This window comes from Tubulanus polymorphus, chromosome 8 (assembly GCF_964204645.1).
Source record: "Tubulanus polymorphus chromosome 8, tnTubPoly1.2, whole genome shotgun sequence".
Classification (NCBI taxonomy): Eukaryota; Metazoa; Nemertea; class Palaeonemertea; order Tubulaniformes; family Tubulanidae; genus Tubulanus; species Tubulanus polymorphus.
The window spans coordinates 1,358,197-1,374,429 of NC_134032.1; the positions used below are offsets into that span (position 1 = coordinate 1,358,197).

Sequence of the window (16,233 nt, forward strand, 5' to 3'; positions counted from 1 at the left end):
CTCTGAGAGTTTGATATCTCAGACCGTCTATAATTGCCTGAGCTGAGTTTGAGTTAATCTCATATTTTTCATTTTCTTATACGGGGAAAACACGAAGTAAATCCTTAATCCGGCGTCTAATAGTATACAGCGTGTATTCCGGTTAATCCTCTCATCTACGGGATTAGTGCTGTAGCTAATCCGCTTGGCGTGTGATGCAGTGCGGGAGCATAGAGGAAATTAGAGGATTAGGACCCGGGGATTAAGGCGTGCGGATTAAGGCGTGTGTGTCTGTGTGTTCAGCTAAGCCGAGCTGATTTACATTAGCTATGTCTCGGTATAGACTCGTAGGATAGTCTATGCTGATAATTTATTCCATCAAGATTTGAAATTCAAATCATTCGATATGAAAACTGTTACGTTTTTGTGTTTGGTCGGGATGAATTTGTTTGTTTATGTTAATGATGTTAGATATGAATATTAATGATTTAACAGGTGGGCTGAAGAGCGAAGCCGGCTCCACTTTGTGTTAATATATTATATATACGCGCGAGCTTTTTAAAAACCTTTATCTTCGAAAACAAATAGACCTCTAGCGCGTTTTCAATTTAGCGTCACTTTTTTTTTTTTTCGAAAGAAAAAGTTCCGCAATGGATTTCATGCATATAACCGAAATTCGTTACCTATCCCATTTGCAGAATTATGACAATATTTATCGGGAAACCATTTTTTCAATTAAGGTACTATTTTGGTGTCCTGCCCTGAAGATACTAATCTTATTGTGGTCTTATGCCTTCTCAAAATACACCGCACTCAGGCCCTTTTCAAAATATACCGCACCCAGACTCTTTTCAAAATATACTGCACCCGCACCCTTTTCAAAATACACTGCACCCAGACCCTTCTCGAAATACACTGCACCCAGACCCTTCTCAAAATACAGTGCACCCAGACCCTTTTCAAAATATACTGCACCCGCACCCTTCTCAAAATACAGTGCACCCAGACCCTTTTCAAAATATACTTCACCCGCACCCTTCTCAAAATACAGTGCACCCAGACCCTTCTCAAAATACAGTGTACCCAGACCCTTTTCAAAATATACTGCACCCAGACCCTTCAATTTGAATTCTAATTCTCGCGTTATTGTAGAGTATAAGTTGTGATCAGGGTTTAATTTCACATGTTACTATCAGATATCAGAACAACGTAAAGAGTTTAATGATTCTGATTGCATTAAGTTAAGTATCTAGATTAAAAGGGATCTGCGCGCCAGCGCGCGTACACATATATCTGATAAACAGTTGAGTGAAATATTGAACCATTACATAAATCTAGCTACACCCATTTTACATTGTGTCACACATGCATTGCTCTCTCTCCTCTCTCTCTCTCCTCTCTCTCTCCTCTCTCTATATGAGGAGAGTTATTTTACTCTGCTCTTTGTTGGTTTAGTCGATAATCAAGGATTATAAAACGTACATCGAATGTTAAGCCAGAGGCAGTGTTTTATACCCGCTGAATGCCGTGGTGGCGCTACTGTCCGTCGTACGGTGAACTCTTTATGGCTTTTATCTATTCTGAGAAAAATTGATAATCTGCGATTACGTCAGGGTCGGCTGATCTGGTTAGGTCCCTGCCTGCGCATATTGACAATCCGAAAGGTGAATGGCTAGATTGAAGTGATCTAGGGCCAGTTGCTGAAAAGTTGGTTAAAGATAACCGGCCGTTAAATACCATAGTAACAAAGAAATTTCAATTGTCACCATATCAACTATCCACTGGTTAACTCTAACCAACTTTTGAGCAACCGGCCCCTGGTTAGAACTCATTGTATTAGTGGTATAGGGTAATCAGTGTTGGTCCCACTGTAGTAGACCTCCGACGAGGGGTCCGGAGTGGTATACGTGGTTGTTGGTCTGGTAACCCTGCTGTAGACCTCTGTTAGCCACCAGCCCGGTTTCATAGACCGAGTATCGAAGTTATCCCTGGGGGTAAATCCTCAACCCGGGTGACAACCACCCGTAGTAACAATGAGAAACCATGGTTATAACTGACAAATTTCAAAATGTTCCCAGGGACTATTTTTCTACCACATCTATGAAACCCAGCCTAGGAGTCTTGGTTTAGAAATTTTGAAATTCGTCAGTTATAACCATGGTTTCTCATTGTTACTACGGTGGTTGTTACCCGGATTGAGGATTTACCCTTAGGGATAACTTGGATACTCGGTCTATGAAACCAAACCCAGGGGTCTTGGTTTAGTGGTTATCAGTTAGATAGCCGTTACATAGACCCCTCTTCTGCCTAGGAGTTAAGGCCTTGCTGTAGTTTAATGACATCAGCATTTTAAAAAGTTAAAAACTACATTAAAAATAATGAAATGTCAGACGAATTTGAAGTTGATTTTTTTTTCGCAGATAATTTTCCGCGTAAATCTTATTTGTGATTATGTAGTCTGAAAGTCGGGTATGAAATGTCGTTATACCGTTATCTGTGAGTCACAGATATTTGTTTGTGTTTTCGAAAGTTTTGTCCGACTTTGAGCTTCAAAGGTTAGCGATATTTCGAAACTTAATTCATTAATCATTAATCTGGAGATAGCTAAAGGTAAACGCGATGTAGATTGAACCGGTTCGTAGGCCGATTGTAGACCGGTAATTGATGGACTGTAGGCCGACTGTCCACTAAGTACTTCAGAGTTTGTGTTTGCCTGAGCTTCAGCGGGTGGTAACCAAACCCTGGCAAGCGAGGATGTCCGGATCCAGAAGACAGCGCTTACGCGAAAATTCCAAAAAACCACTAGGAAAATTAACGAGAATATTATATCATCGATAGTGTGATTTTAATTTGAAGGTACGCATCGAGTCGACTATATCGCTCTCAAACTCTCTCATCTGTATAGCCGATGAGATTGTGAGATGTCCCCTCGATCCTTTGACGTCTCAGACAGGATGTGTCCCAACTTAAACGGGCGATAAGCTTCACCCGGCGAACACTCGACTGAGACAATAAGATAATCCACAGATAAACCTTGGAGTGATAAGCAAACATGGCCCGGTTGCTCCCTGCACTGTGTGTGTGTGTGTTATATTACAATAGATATGAACATATAGATCAAAGCTTTAGGTTTTATCTCATTGTGTCTTACTTTTCAAGTGATTCTGCCGGAGAGTCAGCTCAGGCCATTTCTTCTCAACCATCGATATATATATATATATATATATATATATATATATATATATATATATATATATATGTTTTGTGACCTTTTGATTTGAACTGAAATCCAGTCACGGCTTTAGACTTCAGACCAGTCTGAGAAGATAAATATCTAAGTTTTGTAACCGATCGGCTTCAGCTGGGCTATCAAAGGCTCAGCCGGGCTATCAAAGTCTATGTTAAGTCCATAACCAGTTTTGAATCTGTCGTTAATCGTAACAACTTAAGACCAGTCTAAACTCATTATCGGTCTTATAGCCAATTTAACCTAAGACCAGTCTAAGCCCATTGTCAGTTTTATAGCCAATTTAACTTAGGACAGTCTAAGCCCATTATCGGTCTTATAGCCAATTTAACTTAAGACCAGTCTAAGCCCATTGTCGGTCTTATAGCCAATTTAACTTAAGACCAGTCTAAGCTCATTATCGGTCTTGTAGCGAATTTAACTTAAAACCAGTCTAAGCTCATTATCGGTCTTATAGCCAATTTAACTTAAGACCGGTCTAAGTTCATCTTAGTTCGTAAGTCAATTCTACCAGTCTAAACTTGTTTAATATATTAGTCGACAAAAACCCACAATAATAAAGAAAAACTATCTGATAATTTGACGTTTCAACTCAAATCTTTGAGCCATTTTTAAAAAACTGAATTATTGTACAGTTATAAAAATAGAAAATATAGCAACAAGGTAACTAAGTGATCTCTACAGCTGTTGTTTATATATATTCATGTCGCATGGTGGACTACAGGAAATTTGTTGTTGGTATTCAAGTTCGTCCGCCGCAACAAGCGTAAGAGTTGATCGCGATCACCCTATGCATTATCAGCGTCGTTATGTGATCACGGTTGTTTTCGGCGCGCGAGCGCGCGCGCCCGAACGCCTCGTTATTATCGTATTCGGATTAAAACGAAAGAATCGACGCCGGGCGTAAAAATAACACCATCGGCATGCTTACACGATTATTACATCGCGACTGAGGGAGACAATCGTCGCGTTGAATCAACAGTCAACAGATCGGCACCGGTTTACGAGTTCACAAACATTGTTTAAACGTGTCCCGAGTTTCGCTAAGTTGCGCGTATGATAATAAACGATACATGGTTTTGCTCTAAGACGCCGGATTAGAGAGAGAGAGAGAGAGAGAGAGAGAGAGAGAGAGAGAGAGAGAGAGTGGGAGAGAGAGAGAGAGTTCGTACTCCGTCGGAGGAACGGCGCTCGGGGTAAATCTCTACTTCAGGCGACGGGTAAACGTAATGATATCTGCTTAAACAGCGTCCCTACGACTCGCTGATTCTTCGATAAATGAAGAAATCCCACACTTCGAATTTTAAACTTATACAATCAAATTTATTATTATTTTGAAACCACAACGTTTCGGCTGTCGACTAACGGTTTATCTTTAGTTTTGACACGCTGCTTCTATTTTAGATCCTGCAAGTTTATATGGTTTGTTACTTGTTTTTCTGGTCATTCCACCTGATGATGGCTGTTAGTCAACAGCCGAAACGTTGTGCTTTCAAAAAAATAGATTTTATTGTATAATTTTAAATTCGAAGTGTGGGATTTCATCATTTATCAACAGTATCAACAGTGTACACGGATTATAGTGTTTATTCGACAACTATCATTGATTCTTTTTGTACGCCATATATGAATATATATATATATATATATATATATATATATATATATATATATATATATATATATATATATATATATATATATATATATGGAGGTCGGAATTAGCACCAGGAATTAGCATCTGTCCAGATTGCGATCAACCGCTTATGTTGTTGTTCCTTGTTAAAAAAAATAAATGAAAGAAAAAATTTTTGAAAAATTATTGGTTGAAGTTTGAACAAGATGAATAACTCGGGAAAGTTTGTTGACGCCTTAAAAAATAACACATAAATCGCTTCAATATTGTCGACAATAAATGATACAATGAAGATTTCATGATATCGAGGATCAATAAAGTTATTTTGGATTTGAATATGTATCGATAATTGAATTGAATTGACCGGCAACCGGTCTAGTCCGACATATTGACTTGGATCCAGTAAAGTAGTGAGTTTAACCCTTTCAGTGCTGGCATATTAATACCCTATCGTGCTGAAGATAATTTGAAAATTCTGAAAAATTCCACCCTAGTGTGTTGAATAACGGGCTGACCGCTTTAGTGCATCTACACCGCGTCGCGGTGTATCGTTAGTTACTTATATCTCACTATGTTTGACAGGTGCTGCCATCTTTCAATAGAGATAATTAGTAATTACTAATTAAATCAATACACCGCAGTGCGGTGTACTAGCAAAATCCATCACTGATTTGTACACCGCACTGCGGTGTAGACGCACTGAAAGGGTTAAGTCGAGGTAAAGATGTGATGACTACTGCTGGGGTTCACTCCGACCTGTTCAATCTATCGCATCCGAAATCATACGAATACGATATTCGTTTTCTATGATAGTTTCTATAATTATTTACAGGTGGCGCCACCGTCATCGTTGAAAGTCGACCAGCAGCAGCAGCAGCAGCAGCAGCCACCAACAATGATTCCAGCGGTAACCAATGATACGATCAATTCGCCCCGGAGCAGTCCTAATCCTCCTCCGCCGCAGCAGCAGCCTCCTGTGATGACTAGAAGTCGCCCTCCAAGTCCTAAACAACCTTCCACTAGCTGCAATACTGGTATGTAACTAAAATTATTATTATATTATAATATTTATTGATTAGCGATGATTAACTGTTTGACTGCTGTGTCCTGCGATATTTGGGTCTGTCTAATGTTTGTATGAATACAGGGAGTGTTGTGAGTGTTATGAGGGGTGAAGGGTGAGGGGTGTTACAGGGTGTGTGACTGTCTATAATGTAGTGTAACCAGAAAGATGCATTCCGTAAAGTTTCCTTAAAGATAATGATTTATTGATTCGACGTTTTAACTGATAGTCATCATCTTCAGGACAGATGATCACATGTTATAGTCATTAGTTCTACAGAGTTTTCATCAATGGTTATGTGGCAGTCGGTATATGTGTAAGGTGTTGCAGGGTTGTTAGTATTGAATATCCGGGGGTCTGGTGGCTGTCTGTGGTTGTGTATGATCGGTAACTTCTGCTGGTGCTGCCACTCCTGCCGCCACTCTGCTGCTGGTTCTACCATTGCTGGTGCTGCCACTGCTGGTGCTGCTGGTTCTACCACTGCTGGTGCTGCTGGTTCTACCACTGCTGGTGCTGCCACTCCTGCCGCCACTCTGATGCTGGTTTCAGTGGTGCTGCTGCTGCTGCTGCTGCTGGTTCTCCCATTGCTGGTGCTGCTGCTGCTGCTGGTGCCGCCACTCTGGTGCTGCCACTGCTGGTTCTGCCACTGCTGCTGCTGCCATTGCTGGTGCTGCCACTGCTGCTGGTGCTGCCACTGCTGCTGCTGCCATTGCTGGTGCTGCCACTGCTGCTGCTGCCATTGCTGGTGCTGCCACTGCTGCTGGTGCTGCTGCTGCTGCTGCTGGCATGTGTGCATGCTCCTCAGTGTTATCTGGTGTAGTGTTGTATTATAGGAGCTAATCCTCTCCCAAATTCCTCGTTTATCCTCAGTTTATCCGCAGCCAAATTACTTTCGCGAGGATTAACGCGAGGTTTCGATTTGTGCGCTAATCCTCGGCTGTTCCTCGGTTTAGAATTTCATCGTCGTCTGCCGCTGCGTCGTGTATCGTGTCCCGATATAACGGACGAACCGGCTAATCTCACATCTATTCCCGACGATTTTTATTTTTCTTGTCAACGTCGCGAGACGTCTTCGCGTTGAATCAGCGACGAGAACTGACACGATTTTTTTTCTCTTTTTTCTAAATGATGAGGTTTTATCCGTGTTCGATGTTTTCTATCCATTTCACCGGACGGTTTATAAATCTGTCTCTCGTCGTGTTGTTGGAACTGGTTTTTTCTTCTAATGAAAAGTTTTTGAATTTCTTGAGTTTTTCGCTGTCAATCTGGCCAAATATGATCCCGTGTAGACAGCGAGCATTGCATGAAAATAAAATCAATCAATCTTTCATTCACTTTGCAAAATAATGGGTACCTACAGCCATGTATGGGTACAGGTACCCACACAGGTACATGTATGGGTATTCCACACACATGTACCTGGACACGTGTACGGGCACCTGGGCACGTGTACATATGCATGGGCACATGGACACATGTATGGACACGTTTTCATATGTACGGGCACCTGGACACGTGTACGGGCACATGGAAACGTGTATGGGCGCGTGTACGGGCACCTGGACACATGTATGGGCACGTTTTCATGTGTACGGGCACATGTACACACGTGTACGGGCACATGTACACACGTGTACGGGCACCTGGTCACATGTACGGGCACATGTACATACGTGTACGGGCACCTTTGCTGATGGATCTAGTAAGACCGGTTTAATATAAGTTTTCTACTGCGAGGATTTGATTCGATTATTTCTCGAACACGGATTTAAAATGTAATTATCCCGTATAATACGAGATGAATCATCCCCTCCCTCCTCCCTACTCCCCCCTCACCCCCGTCGCCGCCCGCGCGTATAAAACACACATGTGTGCGTTTAGGATCAGTTTGACTCACACTGTCGGTCGCCGCTTAGAAAAAAATTCATCAATTGTCGTGCCGTGGATCGGTGCTTGGGTCGCTGTAAATGCAGTGACGCGGGTCGCTGTAAATGCAGTGGTTGAAGGATTAGGCGTTTTCTCCGTTTCAATTATGAGCCACGCGCGGGACGGGATTATTGAAGATTAGCCTCGCCGTGATACATCCCTAAGACTACCGGGGCGGGAGAAGGGAGGGGGGTGAGATTTCTACGTATTGAGGGTTTGGTTCTGGTGCGATGATACGGATGTATTCGCCCCGACGCGCGCTAACAGAAAAGATGATTTACTCCGTAAATCCCTTCGCGGCGAATTCACCGCGATATAAACGCGTTCACAATTCCCGAGAAAAGTTCGGTTACCTTCACAAATCAGGGATGAAAATCTTCCGACCGTAGACGGATTTCCGACCTTTTCTAACATATTCTTTATTCCCGAGACCGGTGTAAATCACCTCAATCGCTTTAATCACCTAAATCGCGGGCGTCACATCGGAGCACTCCGTAGTTAGGAGTGCTCCTTAAGACGGTTTTCGGCAGTTTTTAGCGCAACTGTGGAGTCGGAGAAACCAATATGGCGTCTCATTCAAAAAGCGGCTCTAATTCAGGCCCGAACTATTAACATTTCGACCGAAAGGAAGTAAGTTTTTGGCTCGCGATAGCCGATGAGATGGAGGTAATATAGTGAAGTGGTATTTATTGCTTTCCGTGTCGTCAGTGGATTATAATACAACACCTGATCCCCTGCGGATAGATGAGCTCTCGGCGGCGACTGCGCGTCATTTCCTTTCTCAGGATTCGGATAATCTCATTCTCTCTATCTCAGTTATTAAGTATATCCTCGTAGCGTTTCGTTAAGAAGCTCTCTGTTCGGTATCTGTTCATCGCGACGGAGTGTACCGATCACAACTGGGCAATCGAAACGGTTTACGCCTTTTTCGTCTCTCGAAGAACCCTATTCTACCTGTTTGAAATTACCGTCAAGCTCCGCGACGTTTTTCGAAGAACCCTAGAATGGTTACCTTCGAACAGAAATGAATACCAGGGGCCGGTTGCATAGTCATCGCTTAGACTTAAGACCGGTCTAAGACCAACTTAGTTATATAGCCGATCTAACAACTTAAGACCAGTCTTAAGATATAAGACCAATTATGGACTTAAGTCACAACTGTGCAACTGGCCCTTGGGCCTGGTTCCACAGTGAGTTAAGGTTAGTTCATTTTCAATGTTTAACTCTAGATTCAAATCTAAGTTAGAACTGCGGAACTGGATCCAGAGGACTTAAAACTAGACTCGATGTAGTCCCGAAATGCTTGTGGACTTCAGCTGGCTGTACTCGGAGCAGTCCGTCCTGCTGGCTGTACTCGGAGCAGTCCGTCCTGCTGGCTGTACTCGGAGCAGTCCATCCTGCTGGCTGAACTCGGAGCAGTCCATCTTGCTGGCTGTACTCGGAGCAGTCCGTCCTGCTGGCTGTACTCGGAGCAGTCCGTCTTGCTGGCTGTACTCGGAGCAGTCCACCCTGGTGGCTTTACTCGCTGTTACGAGCTAAACTTACAAAGTTTACGAGTTCGATATTTAAACACTAGATGTCTCTGCTGGTAGTGGTCGCGCGCGCGATTAAAAAGTTTCAAACACCCGATGACAACAATGTCGACGGTTGATGATCGGGGTCGTTACCGGCAGTAACCGTCGGCAGCCGGCGGCTCGCGAGACAAATATAAATGATTTATACAACGTTAATAATCCGGGATTATAGGAATATTACGACGAGGGAGGAGTGGGGAGCGAGGGGAGCGAGGGGAGGCTATCGTTCAGCCTTATAAATATCGTATTATCCGCCGACGAAAGCTAGACAAATCGCGACTGAAATCTGACAGTCGCCAAATATCGGTCGGGCGTAGCTCGTCAGTCGTCCCCTCCGCAGTCGGATTAGAAGACAAACAAAATGATGAAAATACGCGGATTGTGTCGCCGCGGTGATTACAAACACGGCGCATCCTTCCTCACTCGCCAGTCATCGGATGAGTGATGATCATCGTCGCCGTCGACTTCGAGCGTGGTTTATGATGTCGACGGACTGGTTGCCTGTAGCGGCGTGTCCGTATTATTAGACTGGTTGCCTGTTCGTTGTTTGTTTCAAAGCGTGTCCATCGGACTGGTATCGGAATGGTTACCTGTTTGTTTTGGACTGGTTTCCAGTCACTATTTGACTGGTAACATGTCTGGTTTTTGACTGGGTTCCACTCGAAATATTGGACTTGTTACCCCCTCAGTTTAAGACTGGGTTCCAGTCGAAATATCGGACTGGTTATCTGTCTGGTTTGGACTGGGTTCCAGTCAAAATATTGGACTGGTTACCCGTCTGGTTTGGACTGGGTTCCAGTCAAAATGTTGGGCTGGTTACCTGTCTGGTTTGGACTGGGTTCCAGTCAAAATATTGGGCTGGTTTCCTGTCTGGTTTGGACTGGGTTCCAGTCGAAATATTTGACTGGTTACCTGTCTGTTTTTGACTGGGTTCCAGTCGAAATATTGGACTGGTTACCCGTCTGGTTTGGACTTGGTTCCAGTCGAAATATTGGACTGGTTACCTGTCTGGTTTGGACTGGGTTCCAGTCGAAATATTGGACTGGTTACCCGTCTGGTTTGGACTTGGTTCCAGTCGAAATATTGGACTGGTTACCTGTCAATTTTAGACTGGTTTCTATGTTTATTCCATGGACTGGTTGACGTGTTTTTATCTAGTTCATATTTTACTGGTATCAGCGTGTGATTTATTGAAACCCTGATAAAGATTATGCAATTATTCGGGGACCGTATAACGATAACTGATTTCATTAACTACTCAGCCACCAGATGGCGCACATCGCTCGGCCGTATTATGCCAGTAGCGACTAGAACTATTATCCGCGTAAATAAATCCGAAATCATCTCAACTTTAAATTTTGATAAGATTAAATTCAAAAGCTTCTCCGACCAAAACAACAGCTCAGTTCAAACTAATTCTGTCTGTGTTCCATTCTATCTCTACTACACCTTATATAGACTACGTATTAAAAACAATTTGCTATAAACAGACAAACAAAGTTATTACATTACAAACGCAACTGACAAATACAATTCTACGTGAAACAACACATCGTTATAGGAGAGCTGCTAACTCACATATAGACTACGGGCCACAGTGCAGACATCAGTACAGAAATTTGGATTTGAACCTAAAAGCACAGCAGTAGTAACACTAGAGTCAAAGACTTTTTCAACTGTAACTCTTCAGTAGGTTTTATACATTATGTTCTGTAACTGTGTCTAGGTTCGGTAGGTGGTTCTGTAACTGTGTCTAGGTTCGGTAGGTGGTTCTGTTACTGTGTCTAGGTTCGGTAGGTGGTTCTGTAACTGTGTCTAGGTTCGGTAGGTAGTTCTGTAACTGTGTCTAGGTTCGGTAGGTCGTTCTGTAACTGTGTCTAGGTTCGGTAGGTGGTTCTGTAACTGTGTCTAGGTTCGGTAGGTCGTTCTGTAACTGTGTCTAGGTTCGGTAGGTGGTTCTGTAACTGTGTCTAGGTTCGGTAGGTCGTTCTGTAACTGTGTCTAGGTTCGGTAGGTTTAAGCGCTTTTTGAAATAAATCTTCTTTTTTTTTTAATCTTCGAAAATCTCTTCCTCGTACATAAACTTGTCGTCGATGGCAACCATCGTCGTCGGTTACGCCTGTTTAAAAGTTTTCGCTATAATCTCATTTCGTCGGCGATTAACGTTACGGGGTTTCCGCGGCGTATCCCCCGCTCCCCTCGCGCTCCCCTCGACGTCTTACGGCGAGATTCAGATTTTTCGGTTAAAACCTTAAAATGAATGTCGTCACTCTCTCCCCCGGTAATAGGTTTAAACAGTATTTAGAATGCGGCCGTCGTGGATGACCGTAATCCTGCTAAAATCGCGAACATCATCAATCCTCCTCGTGCGCCCGCGCGTATCATACGTCTGAATATCTGATCAGTAGTCATAAATCTGATAACTTAAACCCCGAATCTAAAGTTGGTATAAGGTTTAAGCGTCGGGAAAGTTACCCCACCTGGGTCCAGTTCCACAGTTCTGAGTCAATATTCAACTCATCGAAAATGAACTAACTTTAACTCGAGAGTTTACCCTAAACTCGCGACTGTGGAACTGGGTCCTGGAGTCTACCGTGGCAAGCGACGATCCACGACGCTTATCGATGCTGCTCTTCCGATTTCAAATTCTTCGACATTTTTTTTTTCGGTAAAAATCGAATATCGTTTCCTCTTAAATTAAAAATTAATTATTCACAAAAATAATTCATCGCTGAGCTATAGAAGAGAGAATTAATTGTATAATTCGATATAGTGAATAGTTTGAATCAGTTTGGAGTTGATTGAGGAGGATGAACCGATTTTGTAGAATTATGCTAAGTTTTTCGAAACTTTCTAAAACTTTTTTCGATTTTCGAAACAAAAAACTTTTTCAAGTAGTAGCGAAAGAAGTATTAGCGCTCGCGATGTCGCTCGCTCGAGGAGGTATTATAATTTATTAGACGGTTTACGTCAGTTAAGCCGTAATTCCGCTATCGTGTTGGCCTGCTACTTAGAATAAAGCTATAAGCTCGGCGCTCGGGTTTTAACATAATCAGCTCAACATGCGAAGATTTCTGCCTTCGAATTCGCGATGATAGATAGGAATTATTATACTTACTACGTTCATCTCTCGCGTAGAATAGACGCTTTAATCATACGCGGCGATATCTGAATTCACCGGTGAACAACCAGAAAGAACCCGCTCAGCTGTACGGAGTGAGAGGTATTGTCGTTGCCCCATCCGTCTGTCAGTCGCGCTCGGCGGTACGGAGTGATAGATATTGTCATTGCCCCATCCGTCTGTCAGTCGCGCTCGGCGGTACGGCGTGAGAGGTATTGTCGTTGCACCATCCGTCCGTCAGTCCCGCTCGGCGGTACGGAGTGAGAGGTATTGTCATTGCCCCATCGTCTGTCAGTCCCGCTCGGCGGTACGGAGTGAGAGGTATTGTCGTTGCCCCATCCGTCCATCAGTCCCGCTCGGCCAAACCGCATGAGAGGTATTGTCGTTGCACCATCCGTCCGTCAGTCCCGCTCGGCGGTATGGAGTGAGAGGTATTGTCATTGCCCCATCCGTCCGTCAGTCCCGCTCGGCGGTACGGAGTGAGAGGTATTGTCATTGCCCCATCCGTCCGTCAGACCCTCTCAGCGGTACGGCGTGAGAGGTATTGTTGTTGCCCCATCTGTCCGTCAGTCCCGCTTGGCGGTACGGAGTGAGAGGTATTGTCGTTGCCCCATCCGTCCGTCAGACCCTCTCAGCGGTACGGCGTGAGAGGTATTGTTGTTGCCCCATCCGTCTGTCAGTCGCGCTCGGCGGTACGGAGTGAGAGGTATTGTCGTTGCCCCATCTGTCCGTCAGTCCCGCTCGGCGGTACGGAGTGAGAGGTATTGTCATTGCCCCATCCGTCTGTCAGTCCCGCTCGGCCATACCGCATGAGAGGTATTGTCGTTGCACCATCCGTCCGTCAGTCCCGCTCGGCGGTACGGAGTGAGAGGTATTGTCATTGCCCCATCCGTCTGTCAGTCCCGCTCGGCCATACCGCATGAGAGGTATTGTCGTTGCACCATCCGTCTCTGTTCTTTATACGGGATATGTCTACAGATTCACAATTAGAATTTCAATTATTTACAAGATACATTTATGGTCTATGCGTAGGTGATGATGCTTTTGATTTCGGTCTTAGCAGGAATAAAGATGGCTGACTGGTGGCCGTATTTGTTTCTCAAATTATACATACAGGGTAGGCCTAAAGTTTTTTCTTTATTTTCACTCGAAAACTGTCGGATTTATAGATGATTTTTGGTATTCAGCTTATAGCTGTTGAGATGGCTGACTGGTGGCCGTATTTAATTCTCAAAATACTATATCCCTGTTATACTGGGTACATAGGTAATGGTCCCTACTTATTTTGGTTATAACGGTACTCGATGCCCTCCCCCTCTCTCTCTCTCTCCCCTCTCCCTCTCTCCCTCTCCCCTCCCCCTCCCCCTCCCCATCTCCCTCCCCCTCCCCCTCCCCATCTCCCTCCCCCTCCCCCTCCCCCTCCCCCTCTCCCTCTCCCTCTCCCTCTCCCTCTCCCTCTCCCTCTCCCTCTCCCTCTCCCTCTCCCTCTCCCTCTCCCTCTCTCTCTCTCTCTCTCTCTCGTCCCCTCGCTCCTCATCTCTAACCCCTCGTCATTTTTTCCCCCCGTTGATCCGCGCTCGGTGTCGTGTTCGACAAAAGAAACCGGGTCTCGTATAGTCGCCAGTAATCCCGGTCGGATGAGAATTCGAACGCGTCGTAGGAAATAGAGGCATTACGATTGGTTTGGATTTAGACGCGAGCGAGGCGCGGCTCAATAATCTCACTTAATGCCGCCGAGATAGTGTTCCAGCGTTGAATCCTCTTTACGGTAAATCCTTCGTTAGTTTGAAGATTAGACGTCGACGTTCGTGCGTCGTTTGAACGGAATAAATCCGTAATCGCGAAACGAAATACTTCTTGATCTTTACCTTAACCGCGGCGGCGCTCGGCGATCAAACGACACGCGAACAATTCGAACGTCGTTTTTGAAAAAGCCGAGCGGATATTTTCGTCGTAAATTGAAGTCGTTCGTGACCAGGTTTTTTGCGCGCGAGAGTTCGTCGCTCGGTGGAGAAAGATCTGCGTCGGTCTGTCTGTCTGTCCGTCTGTTCAACCCCGCGGTCTCTACGACCCCTCGATTGCTTCAAAACTACTTCTAAATTTGAATTGCTTGAAACTCCTTCGATTTCAGCAAAATGCTCGAAACTCCTTTTATTTTGAGAAATAGGCGATTAGAAATTTTTCATTAGACTAGATACTAAATCGTATTAGTTGGGACGAGGATATGCCCAATCAGGCGGTTACTGAATTAGAAATCAAGTTCAGATAGTGAAAGCTTATTAAACCACTGAATTAACGGTTTTACTGCGATAAACAGTACCGATTTAGGAGTAATTGAGATATGTAAGTGATGCAGAATTGTCTGAAAGTTCTTCAATTTTGAGAAATAGACCATTAGAAATTTTAGTCTAGTTTGTAGTTGTACAGTAAACTACGCGTAAATCGTTAATTACCGGTTTACCAAAATAATCAGTACCGGTTCAGGAGGAAGGAGTCGACTGTAATTGGGACATGAAAGTGATGCAGACGCTTCCTCAAATTTTGAAACTCCTTGAAGACTCTTATCCGGCAATGACTGATCAGTAGGGACCAGTTGTGAGTAAGATTTAACTCTGAACTCAGGATCCAGTTCCACGGTTGTGAGTTAGAGTTAACTCTGAACTCTGGATCCAGTTCCACGGTTGTGAGTTAGAGTTAACTCTGAACTCTGGATCCAGTTCCACAGTTGTGAGTTAGAGTTAACTGTGAACTCAGGATCCAGTTCCACAGTTGTGAGTCAGAGTTAACTGTGAACTCAGGATCCAGTTCCACAGTTGTGAGTCAGAGTTAACTCTGAACTCAGGATCCAGTTCCACGGTTGTGAGTTAGAGTTAACTCTGAACTCTGGATCCAGTTCCACGGTTGTGAGTTAGAGTTAACTCTGAACTCTGGATCCAGTTCCACGGTTGTGAGTTAGAGTTAACTCTGAACTCAGGATCCAGTTCCACGGTTGTGAGTTAGAGTTAACTCTGAACTCAGGATCCAGTTCCACGGTTGTGAGTAAGAGTTAACTCTGAACTCAGGATCCAGTTCCACGGTTGTGAGTAAGAGTTAACTCTGAACTCAGGATCCAGTTCCACGGTTGTGAGTAAGAGTTAACTCTGAACTCTGGATCCAGTTCCACGGTTGTGAGTAAGAGTTAACTCTGAACTCTGGATCCAGTTCCACAGTTGTGAGTTAGAGTTAACTCTGAACTCTGGATCCAGTTCCACAGTTGTGAGTTAGAGTTAACTCTGAACTCAGGATCCAGTTCCACGGTTGTGAGTTAGAGTTAACTCTGAACTCAGGATCCAGTTCCACAGTTGTGAGTTAGAGCTAACTCTGAACTCAGGATACAGTTCCACGGTCGTGAGTTAGAGCTAACTCTGAGTTAAAATTAGTTCATTTTCGATGTTTTAACTCAGGGTCAAATCTTAACTCAGAACTGTGGAACTGGACCCTGAACGTTTTCTTTGATCCACTTCTCTCCACCTCCCTCCCATCCTCTTTCAGCTCTCCTCCTATCCTATCTTTGCCTCTCTCTCTCTCTCTCTCTTCAATCCCCCCGTTCGATACTCCCCGGTGATTCTATCCCCCCCACCACCCCCCCTGCGCGCGCGGCGTGTATATCTCATACCGCTGGTATAAGGCGTGCGTTGGTTCTCTCTG

General features: G+C 44.2%; 1 protein-coding gene across 2 annotated transcripts in view; it reads left to right on the forward strand.

Moving 5' to 3' along the window:
• LOC141910186 (uncharacterized) overlaps positions 1-16,233 on the forward strand; it is a 49,606-nt gene that overhangs the window by 6,676 nt on the left and 26,697 nt on the right. For both annotated transcript variants that reach the window (XM_074800904.1, XM_074800905.1), the window contains one exon: positions 5,695-5,896. In XM_074800904.1, coding sequence (XP_074657005.1) covers positions 5,695-5,896 — 202 coding nt within the window. The remainder of the gene's footprint in view (positions 1-5,694; positions 5,897-16,233) is intronic.